The sequence below is a fragment of the Dama dama genome, chromosome 16 (genome assembly GCF_033118175.1).
Source record: "Dama dama isolate Ldn47 chromosome 16, ASM3311817v1, whole genome shotgun sequence".
NCBI classification, from domain to species: Eukaryota; Metazoa; Chordata; class Mammalia; order Artiodactyla; family Cervidae; genus Dama; species Dama dama.
Genome location: NC_083696.1, coordinates 33,495,195 through 33,507,295, shown reverse-complemented (window position 1 = coordinate 33,507,295; position 12,101 = coordinate 33,495,195). Strand labels below are relative to the sequence as shown.

Sequence of the window (12,101 nt, the reverse complement as noted above, 5' to 3'; positions counted from 1 at the left end):
CTCTTGATGAAAGTGAAAGAGAAGAGTGAAAAAGTTGGTTAAAGCTCAACATTCAGAAAACTAAGATCATGGCATCCAGTCCCATCACTTCATGGCAAATAGATGGGGAAACAATGGAAACAGTGCAGACTTTCCTTATTGGGCTCCAGAATCACTGCAGATGGTGACTGCAGCCATGAAATTAAAAGGCACTTGCTCCTTGGAAGGAAAGTTATGATCAACCTAGACAGCATATTAAAAAGCAGAGACGTTACTTTGCCAACAAAGGTCCATCTAGTTAAAGCTATGATTTTTCCAGTATGGATGTGAGAGTTGGACCGTAAAGAAAGCTGAGCACCAAAGAACTGATGCTTTTGAACTGTGGTGTTGGAGAAGACTCTTGAGAGTCCCTTGGACTGGAAGGAGATCCAACCAGTCCATCCTAAAGGAAATTAGTCCTGAATATTCATTGGAATGATTGATGTGGAAGCTGAAACCTCAATATTTTGGCCACCTGATATGAAGAACTGACTCATTGGAAAAGACCCTGATGCTGGGAAAGATTGAAGGTGGGAGGAGAAGGGGTTGACAGAGGACGAGATATTTGGATGGCATCACTGACTCGATGGACATGAGTTTGAGCAAGCTCCAGGAGTTGGTGATGGACAGGGAGGCCTGGTGTGCTGCAGTCCATGGGGTCTCAAAGAGTCGGACATGACTGAGTGAACAGAACTGAACTGAAGTCTGAGTCATTGTATATTCTTTGAACACTATACAATGAATGTCTCTTGAAATGTCTATTTTGTATAAGTAATGTCTTGATTTTTTTTTCGAGTAATAAGTTATAATATTTTCTAACAGTCATGGCAGTCTTCACAGCACTCCAAGGACTATTTTAAGCCCTTGTTCTAGTGATGAATTTAATCCTTATAATAACCCTCTCAGGGAGGTCCTATATTTAGACACATTTTACAGAAGAGGAAACCAAGGCACAGAACAGTTAAGTTGTTCTGTCAGAGATTGCTTAGTTAATAAGTAGTGGGGGGTAGTTGAGGTTTGGCCTTTTCTACCTGAGTCTCAAACATGGTTGACAGTCCCACTTTTGTAGTGGTTCTTCCAACCAGAGACTGTAGTGCCCACCCGGGGATGGAGACTTTCTGTTGCATCCGTTCTCCTTCCTTCCTGCTTCGACATGAAATACAGGAATACTAAGTGTTTAAATTGACAGTCAGAAAAGTATGCCTTCTGGCACTCTTGCTGAAACCTTTAATCCTGCTGGTATTCTGGCTCTCTCCCCATTTTATTTATTTACAGGGATCAAAGGAGGGTTGTGGCTATGCCCAAAACCTCTATACGCTGCTTTGTTCTCGAGTGCATTTAAACTAACTTACAAATTACTGAGTTTTGTGATATAACATGATGTAGGACTGACAGTTGTTGGGGGCAGCTGGACTGAGATGAACTTTTCAGACCTAAAAAAAATTTTTGCATGCTGACAAAACCCCCTCATGAGAGAAGAGCAGCTTTCCTTTCTTCCTTTGATTCTCTAGCAACTTCTAGACAAGGAGGATCCATTTGGGTTATCATCTGAGGGTAAGCAGTGATGCCTCTGTGTAAGGCATGGATGGATAGTTAAGATGAAAGGACAATCTGGTCCTGAATTCTTGAAGTCAATTCTTTGGCTAAAGGAGTAACTGCTGAGGTTTCATGAAGATGTCCAGGGAGTCTCAAGTCACAGAGTTATTAGAAGTCCTGGAGATAAAATACCCTCTGTTGATCCATGGAGGATTTTTGGGTTTGAATCTAATACCTTGGGGGTAGGAATGGATCTCGGTATGAAGGGAAAGACATTTTGTAAAAATCCAGATAAAAGACATTCAAGACTTTGACCCTGAGATAATCAGCTCTAGCTCTGTCACCCACTTCCTTGTAGTCCCGGTACCTTTCTAATGATCCACTGCATCAATCCGAGGTAGTACAACATGGACATCACAGTGCTGAAGAAAATCACAATGGGCAGGACCTGGGGGGTGGGTGGAGGACAAGAGTGGCCACAGTTAACACTGATCCCAGCAGGACTAGTAGGTTTCAGATCAATCTCCTCCTTTCTGCCTCCTTTTTCCCCTCTGAAATGTCATCAAAATACTGGAAACTTCTCTTGAATAAACAACACTTTTATCAGGCATCTTCCTCATCTACATACAGTCTCTTCTAATTTGTTCAGGATAAACTTGAGTGTATCTCATAGGAAACTTAAAAAAAAAATCCTACTATGATGGGCTTTCCTTTTCAGTTTCTAGAGAACAATGACATTTTGGAGAGGAAACTTATAATAATTAGATCAAGAAACTGAAAACCAATGGCATATATCCTTGTTCTTCTGATATTCAACAGATAGGATTCACTACTTATTATCAGAGCAACCTGGATCAAGGTTAACTGCGAGCAACCTCAGGTCTTTATTCATAGTAGTGACACAGTAGGTACTTAAATAATGCCTCCTATAGAGCAAGCATTCATGCATTTAGTTTTTAGAATAATGAATATTTTACTTATAGATTTTTGAATCATTATACAAAGATTAGACTTTGGGACTAGTCTACTTCTGTGTTAATGAAGGTTGTCTTTTTCTAGATCTTTTCCTGATGCTCTTTGGATGCCTTCCATGCAGCTTGTGTTTCTACAGGAAGCAGTTTCTACCCTGCATGGACCACAATGGGTTGTAGTCTGGATCCCTTACCACCACTTCTCCATTGTTCCCTTCCCCTCTGTTCCCAGCTAAATGGCCAGGAACAAGCTGCCACCAGAGACACAGAATGACTGAGGACAATTTGTACAGGATCTAAGTTAGAAAAATCTATTAATAATACATAGCAAAAGACTTTTTGTGCCATTATTCAGAATGCACTCACTTATGTGCTTTTATTGGCTTTAATGGGTAGGCAGAGTCTTCCTGAAAGCTTCAGGGAGTTAAAGGGGCTCATCTCACTAACGTTCCCACAGGGAATCTATTTTGGCAGAAAGGATGCCCCGGGGGAGAGGACAGGTGTCCTTGGTGGTGGGGGGGAGGTCTGGAGACAGTGGTGCGACCTGAACAGCAAGTTCCTCCTTTTTTGTGATTTTATTTTTTGTAATTCGGGATTCAATTTATGATAGGGACATATTTCTATCTCAATTTGTAAACACTGGACCTTTCAGAGATGGCTTAGTTATTTCAGCACCAAAGTATCAAATCAGTAGTTTAAAAAAAGATTCAGCATAGCAGTTGGCAGAGGCAATTTGGAGGTAAATGGAGTCCATGAGTGAGAAAACAATAAAAAAGTGTAGGAACAATAGCATACCATAAAAAAGAAATCTGAGGAAAAAGCTGAATGCTTTTTCTGACTCATCAACAGGATTTGTAGGGACTTCCCAGAGGAAGGTGAGCTTCCGGGGGCTGTGGGAGGCCTGGGAGAGAATTGATTAGGCCTGACCTTGGGGCTAAGTGGCCAAGTTGCCTTTCCCCTGTAAAATAACATCCTTCCTGTGGTTGGGAGAAGGCCCAGCCTGCAGGCCTGCCAAGGTGAAGGCAGTGCTGAAGGAAGGAGGAGAAAGGTTTAGCTCGGGGATGGTTCTGTAAGAACAGAGGTTGGTGTGGGTGACCAGCTGTCCCACTTTGTCTGGGATTAAGGAGTTTCCTGAGTGCAGAGCTGTCACTGAGCCTGGACCAGGGAGGCATTAGCAGCTATATGTCTATTCATTGCCAGGGACCTCGTGTTCTTTCCCCTGAAATCTCAGATCCTATTACCCCATATGAGCTTTCATAAGTGTATCAGCAAATGTTATGCAACTCCCCAGAGTACAGGCATACCCTGTTTTATTGTGCTTCACTTGATTGTGCTTCTTGCATGTTGTGTTTTTCACAGATTGAAGGATTGTGGAACTCCTTCATTGAGCAAGTCTATAGGCACCATTTTTTGGGTCACTTGTTGGTAATGCTCACAATATTTCAAACTTTTCCATTATTACTATGTTTGTTATGGTGATCAGTGATCTTTGATGTTACTGTTGTGACTGTTTTGATATGTTTTAGCAATAAAGTGATTTTAAATTATGGTATGTACTTTTTTTAGATATACTGCTATGTCACAGTTAATAGATGACAGTGGAGTTGTAAACACAATTTTTATGTACACTGGGAAACCAAATAACTTGTGTGATCACTTTATTGTGATATTCACTTTACTGTGGTGGTCTGGAACTGAACTTGCAACATCTCTGAGATCTGCCTATGTTTCGATATTTCTGATTTCCTTTACATGTTCTCTTTAATGTTTAAAAAAAGTTATTTATTTATTTGGCTGCATCGTGGCTTAGCTGTGGCAGGCAGGATATTTGATCTTCACTGTGGCATGCATAATCTTAGTTGCGACGTGTGGGATCTAGCTCCCTGACCATTGAACCCGGGTCCCCTGCATTGGGAGCTCAGTGTCTTAGCCATTGGGCCACTAGGGAAGTCTTCCTTAATGTTATAATAACAAAATAATATGCTTTCAGCCCATTGACTTCAGGTAAATTGTAAAGGAGAAAGGATGGTGCTATGCTGTGCCCCTGTGACATGCCTGGGTTCTGGTCAGTTAGGGTCTATCTGAACATCTGCTGATGGAGAAGTCACTGAAAAGGAAATGTCTACACAGAAAAAAAAGTGTTTGGTTTTACCTTGAATGCAAAAAAGTGGTCTGTATATTTCTCACCAAAGACAAATGAAGCACCAGCATCAGTGTACCCCAGGAACATCTGAATTACAGAAAGGAAAAGAGCAGATCATTACAAACGCTGAAACAGTTGTTACCATCCACAAGACCAACCAGGCTCTGCAGAAGGTGAGGACCCAGAAAACTTGTGGAGAGACTTGGAGAGCTAATTTTCTCAACTTCCCCCCTCCAGCAGATGGCCGGGAAATATATTTTAGGACTGTAGCTGCATACAGATTTCCTGGCATTTCTGACATTCACTATGACTCCACGGTGCTAAAGAATAAGCTGGGTGTGATAATTTGCTCAAGAAGACATAGATGGTACATGGGAGGTACTAGTTACTACTGGATGTATAGAGTTTGTTTCCCTGTTTGGGGAAGCATCTTAGAAGAGTGGCCCCTGGGACAGGATGCAGGGGTCAAATGAGATAGAGAAGTGATGTCATGGGTACTTAGTCACTCAGTTGTGTCCGACTCTTTGCGACCCCATGGACTGTAGCCTGCCGGGCTCCTTTGTCCATGGGGATTCTCCAGACTAGAACATTGGAGTGGGTTGCCATGCCCTCCTCCAGGGGATTTTTCCAGCCCAGGGATTGAACCCAGGTCTCCTACAGGGAAGCCCATGATATGGGTAAGAGACAACCAAAATAATAATGAACTTGGCAGATTAAATTAACATATTCCACATAAACAAAATTATTTGTCTAACTCATGCTATGAAATTAAAATTTGAATCAACCAAATAGGAAAAAGAGTACGTCAAGGCTGTATATTGTCACCCTGCTTATTTAACTTAAATGCAGAGTACATCATGAGAAACGCTGGGCTGGAGGAAGCACAAGCTGGAATCAAGATTGCTGGGAGAAATATCAATAACCTCAGATATGCAGATGATACCACCCTTATGGCAGAAAGTGAAGAAGAACTAAAAAGCCTCTTGATGAAAGTGAAAGAGGAGAGTGAAAAAGTTGGCTAAAAACTCAACATTCAGAAAGCTAAGATCATGGCATCTGGTCCCATCACTTCATGACAAATAGATGGGGAAACAGTGGAAACAGTGGCTGACTTCATTTTCCTGTGCTCAAAAATCACTGCAGACGGTGACTGCAGCCATGAAATTAAAAGATGCTTACTCCTTGGAAGGAAAGTTATGACCAACTTAGACAGCATATTGAAAAGCAGAGACATTACTTTGCCAACAAAGGTCCGTCTAGTCAAAGCTACAGTTTTTTTTCCAGTAGTCATGTATGGATGTGAGAGTTGGACTATAAAGAAAGCTGAGCACTTGAAAATTGATGCTTTTGAACTGTGGTGTTGGAGAAGACTTTTGAGAGGCCCTTGGACTGCAAGGAGAGCCAACCAGTCCATCCTAAAGGAGATCAGTTTTGAGTGTTCATTGGAAGGACTGATGTTGAAGCTGAAACTCCAATACTTTGGCCACCTGATGCAAAGAGCTGACTCATTAGAAAAGACCCTGATGCTGGGAAAGATTGAAGGCAGGAGGAAAAGGGGACGACAGAGGATGAGATGGTTGGATGGCATCACCGACTCAATGGACATGAGTTTGGGTAAACTCCGGGAGTTTGTGATGGACAGGGAGGCCTGGCGTGCTGCAGTCCACGGGGTGGTAAAGAGTCGGACATGACTGAGTGACTGAACTGAACTGAATGCAGATAAATAAATTTATTTCTGACATATCTTAAGGATTATATTCAAATGTTAAAAGCACTATAAAAAACAAGGTAATCCTTTGAACCGAACTTACCTGAACTTGTTTGCCCAACCAATCAAAAGCCATAAATCCAGGTTCTGTCCTTAGTATCAAAAGCCCAAGAAGAAACTGTAACCCAATTCCCCAAAAGACAGGCCTCCAGTAAACCTATACAGAAAAAAGAAGAGACATTTTATTAGAAAATGAATGTTGAACTCAGCATAAATTACCAGAGGATCACTATTTTCTTGGAAGCTTCTCAGATATGGCTTGTGACCCACCTTCTTTCAGAGGCCAAAGCAGCTGTGAGCAAAGAATCCCTCCTTAGAATTATACTAAAAATCTCAGAATTGTACTACTTCTTCTTAAACCTGAGTTTAAGCCTTCACTCCTGGAAACGTATGTAACCATTTTGTCATGATAAAATCACTTAGACATGAAGAGTAGTTTTAGTAGAGTCACTAAATGAGGAAGGAAGGATCTGGTCTTCCGGTCATGTGGTAAATCTTAGATACATACAATTATTTTCCCATCTGGAAAATGGAAAGGCTGAACATGACTTCTCTGTGTGTCCAAGGTTTGTTGATCTGACGATTTGTAAGTGAATTAAGTGAAATTCCACCCTGTGGAGGGGCTTTCATTTCACTGGTAAAAGGAACCAATTAACTTTAATGCAGTCCCAGGGAGTGCAGCATGTAAATGGACATTCAAGTGCTTTCATCTTTGGTGCAGAGATGAGTGCTCTGCACAGAATTATGGGACTGGAGGCACAGAAAACAGTGGAGATGTTCACCTAAACAGGGAAAGCAATTTGGATCTTATCAAGTGGCTTTGGTCTTTGATTAATGCTCTTTTTTTTTTTTTTTTTTGGATCAATCACTCAGCCAGTCAAGTCTTCAGACTTTCAGCTAGTAAAGTTTGCTGTTATGAATCATATGTGAAAGTTTTACTATCTCAAAATTCTTGCCAATTTAGTGGGTTCCAGGATGATAAAACAAGGATGAGAATTGAATTCAGTGTAAACAAAACTGCTTAAGGACAAATTTTTGGAGTAAAATAGCCTCAATGGCAAATAGAAATTTGATAAACTGCAGAATCCAATGGTAGAATATTGGCCTGAAGAAATTTGGATCAAAATGGATGAGTTTTCTTTGTATTTGTGTTTAATGGTGGGATGGCAGTACAGAAGTAGAAATCAGACTTGACAGAAGAGGATATCTCACTAGTTGAACAACTGGAAAATTACTGGGAATGAAGAATGTAGAGTAATAGAACTATTAACATTCAGGAAAAGGGCACCTTAGCCATTTAAAATATCATAGCAAGGTAAGAAAAATATGGAATAGCAGTTCAATTCTTTCATACTCATTACTTTGAGCAATTTACACATGAGGGAAAAAAAGGAAAAAAAAATGATTGATTTCATACTTACTTTGGTTGGGTGCTTGGAAAATAGAAACGTCAGGGAAGTGTACATTATAAGTCCTCCAAAAGACACCAGCTGCTGTTGGCCCAGTTTAGCAGTGTCAAAGACCAGCCAGAGAATAACTGCCAGGATCAGGCAGCCCCATATCACCCTAAGAAAACCAGGAAGGATGCTTTGGCATCATTTGTTGTGCTACCTTGGAAATCTTAATCAGGCTTAAATGTAGAAACAACACACATTGAGTAACACATCCTGGCACTTGGAAATTATGCTTCTAGAAATTGCAACAGACCCTCTTTGGGTGTAGCTAGAAAGGCTACATAGTCAAAAAATGAAGCAATGTATCCCCAATACTCCACAATTCTTGGACTCTTTGCTGGGGCAGTATTCATAAAGGGGTCAGAGAGGAGAAAGGATGTCTGGAGAGGAAGTCTGGTGATTTCTTCCTGAGAGCTGCTGGGAATTCTCTCCTCCATTTAGGGAGATGCGTGAAACATTACCTTCTTCCTTTCAAGGAAGAACTTGAAATGTGTCCTCTGCACTGGGGGACCCACCCAAGCCTTGGAGAGCTAAGTTGGACTTTAGACCTGGTTCTGACTCCCTGGAGAACCCAGTGGGCACAACAAGAGTGATTCAGTAGATGGCAGAGCTGGAGAGGGTGCTCTGTTTGGATTGTAAACCCTGGTCCTTAGGCCAAGAATGTGTGAGCTTTCTTGGTAGATCCCATGTTGGCCATACTGGGGAGAATAGGTTCTGGGTGCTACCCTGTAGGGCCACCTGGAAGACAGGGGGGCTCCCAAAGAGACAGGCTGAAAGAAAAGCCCTGAACAGTCACCTGCAGGACAGGGGTCCTATAAGAGAGAGCTGATTTTACTAATTCACAGACCTTTCCTCCAAAAGAAGCCAGCTTCATGCCCAGAGAGAAAGTCACCCCTTCAAGTCAAAACCATCCCAACTTTTGGACAACATTTTATCATTTAGTGGCACTTGAAATGAAGGCAGTTTGTAGGGACATTTGAGCACATCTTGCATGAATCTAGGCCTGATCTAGGCCTTCATGTCCTGCTTGTAAAATGAAGGTTAAAAAAATTTTTTTTTAATGGATTATTCCCTAGGTTGTTTCTAGCTTCAATATCCCATCAGTGATGAAGCAATTTCAGAATAAATCTATGGAGCAGTGTTGGAAAAGACTAACATCTCTCTCAACCACAACAGAAGAACTGAGTGCATTTACCACTTCAGCCAGAACCAATGGCTGTCCAGTAGCCTTTGGCCTGGAGACAGGAACCGGGCTATCTGAGACTCATATTTGGCCATGAAGTGATCCCAGACCACAAAGAAGATGGCAACCACGGTGATCACGAAAAGAGGAAGGGCTCTGTGAAAGTTCATCACACAGGCTGCGATCACCAGGGCCAGGTAACCTGTGCAGGAAGCAAACACAGACAGTGAACATCACCAGTCAGCCGGAGACCAGCCTTCAGCACTGATCTGGCTCAGCCAAGGGCAGGGCCCACCAGGAAATCGTTGAACACGGGGGTGCTCTTGACATAGCTATTGGCCCTTCTGATGATAAGGATTGTATTTTGGGTTAAATTCCTTTATTTTTTTTAAAAAATAGTCTCTCCAAGAATGCTAGAAGGACAAGGTGCCAGGTTTTTTTCTTAAGGAAACTTCTGAATTCCTGAATCTTGTTGCTTGATCACTGGGGCTCTTGCTTAGTGCGTGCATGCTAAGTCACTTTAGTGCTAAGTCCAACTCTGTGTGACGCTATAGGTTACAGCTCCCCAGCTTTTCTGTCCACGGAATTCTCCAGGCAAGAATACTGGAGTGGGCTGCCATGCCCTTCTCCAGGGGATCTTCCCAACCTATTGATCGAACCCGGGTCTTCTGCACTGCAGGCAGATTCTTTACCAGCTGAGTCACTAGGGAAGCCTCTTGCTTAGTACTGACTACTTTTTCTGATACCCAGACTCAGCAGATGAGCTTCTACAGAGAAAGGCCAGGCACCAAAGCAACCACTGGCAAAAATTATTGAGTCTCCTGGTTTGTGGCCCAGATTTGGCCTAAACTTGAGTAGGAAAATCTCTGAGTACCACAACACCGATATGCTACAGAATCTCTAAAAGAAAGAGGTGGGTGATGGCCAGGCTGATAGCTCTGGAAGAGAAGATTCTGGGATAAGAACACAAGGTTTTCCATTAAAAGTTGGCAAACATAGCTTTGTTTGCAAGTTAAATTTGGCCTGCCACTTGTTTTTGTAGGTGGCAAGTACAGTTGTATTTGTATATTTGTATTTGTAGTCTACAAATAAAGTTGCCTTGGCACATGGCCACACCATCTGCTTACTTTGTACTACAATGGCATAGCTGTGTGGTTTTGAGTATGGTCTGCAAAATACTACTTGGGCTGGTAGAAAGCAAGCAAGCAAGCTTTCAACCCTGATGCTCCCTGTTCTGGCAGTGTGAGACCGGAAAACCACTGACCTCTTGGGGTCAGCCATCTTGGACTAAGGTCCATGGACTTGGGTGGGAGGGCTCACATTTTATAGACAGTAATGTTCTTTGAAATGGGCCCTGGAGCCCTTTGTTTGGAGGGAGTCAAAGCAGGACACCTGCTCATCTGTGAAGACACCTTGGTCTTACTTTCAGGTAGGAGGAGAGGGCTTCATGACCCTAGGCTCCTCCTTGTTCTGTTTTCATATAAAGCATTAATTGATTGGTTATATCACCACTTCAGTTAGGTTGCTGCCTTGTGATTATCACCATTTTTCCAGTTACCTGAATTTGCATTATCCAACCCTCAAATCCATACCACAATAACAAAGACCATGTGAATAGGTGATCTTAAAAAATCAGCTGCTGGCTGCCTAAACAGGACATGGGGCTTCCCCCTGGTGGCTCAGGGGCAAAGAATCTGCCTGCAGTGCAAGAGACCTGGCTTCAGTCCCTGGGTCGGGAAGATGTCCTGGAGGAGGGCATGGCAACCCCCTCCAGAATTCTTGCCTGGAGAATCCCAAGGACAGAGGAGCCTGGCATTATAAATTCTTAGACACTATACAGTCTATAGGGTCACAAAGACTTGGACACAACTGAAGTGACTTAGCATGCAGAACAGCTATCTACATGGGCATTTCAAGCTGAGACCCACCACTCAGGGGCTTTCTGGAGAAATTCTCTTCTCTCTGGATGACTCAGAGATGATTCAGGAAAGGGAAGACTTATTTGTTTTCTACATAAAACTGATATTTGAGAGAACCTGGAAAAGAGACACTAGCATCCCATCCCCTTTTGCTACTTACCTGCTATTAAAATGCCCCAGATGATGTACCGAAGGGTTGTTTTGTGTTCCCTACAAAAATCAGACATCCTCCCACACATCCTTCCCAGGCACCTGTAACAAGACAAAGCAAGAAGCAGGCAGATGTAAACACCACATACACGACATATCCTGGCACGCTAAAGCTATAGCAGATTAGGCTTTGTAAATCATCAGGCAAACAAATTCATGAGGTTTGTGTCATACAAAATAAAAATAAGAAATTCCTTTCATTTTAGACCAAAATCAGCCTTGGTTTGGCTCTACCTTTGCTGCATGGATGTGCCAAGCCCTGAAGGAATATGGAGATGCAGAAAATGTGCTCCCAGAAATAAAGCAGGGGACAGGATAACCAACCAAAAGCTGAGAATGAATCATAGGATGAGACCGTTTCTCACTAGGCTAGATCACCCCCTCTCTAGTGGAAGGGTGACTGTGTTCACAAGATGCTTGAAAAGTGAAGTAGGATTTGGGGGATTTGAGGGCTGTCAACCAATGGGTTGTGATATAGCTTTCTCGGAAGGTTCTGGAATTGTTGATGTCTTTGTTTCTGCTCAGAGCTTTGTTACAGGGTGGTGTGGAGTGTGCAAGCCGTGTGTGCATCTGATCACTTCTTCCAAGGAAGATGGTGTACACCAGTAAGGGAATCCGGAGAGGTCACAGGGTGGTACCCACAACAACTGTCCTTCCTTCTCCCGGGTGTTCCCGGTCTCCCGTGCTCATTTTGAACCCTGGCTTCCCTGCATACACCTCTTTCCTCAGTGTGCCTCCCAACGCAGGCCTCTCCTCTCCTACTTGAGGCTAAATGGAAGGAATTTACTTGCACATTTAATCATGACCACTTTCGGCCATTGGACAGGGTTTCTAAAATAACCCTTTCTCCCATATAGAAGATTCACAATCTCCAGGATCTCAAAGGACTCAGCCCCCAG

General features: G+C 42.7%; 1 protein-coding gene across 1 annotated transcript in view; it reads right to left on the bottom strand.

The window, feature by feature from the left end:
• Positions 1-12,101, bottom strand: part of SLC28A3 (solute carrier family 28 member 3) — a 67,635-nt gene that overhangs the window by 21,030 nt on the left and 34,504 nt on the right. Inside the window, exons 4-9 of the mRNA XM_061164019.1 lie at positions 11,153-11,244; positions 9,086-9,275; positions 7,858-8,002; positions 6,480-6,593; positions 4,678-4,755; positions 1,922-2,002 (exon numbers count right to left, since the gene is read on the bottom strand). Coding sequence (XP_061020002.1) covers positions 1,922-2,002; positions 4,678-4,755; positions 6,480-6,593; positions 7,858-8,002; positions 9,086-9,275; positions 11,153-11,244 — 700 coding nt within the window. The remainder of the gene's footprint in view (positions 1-1,921; positions 2,003-4,677; positions 4,756-6,479; positions 6,594-7,857; positions 8,003-9,085; positions 9,276-11,152; positions 11,245-12,101) is intronic.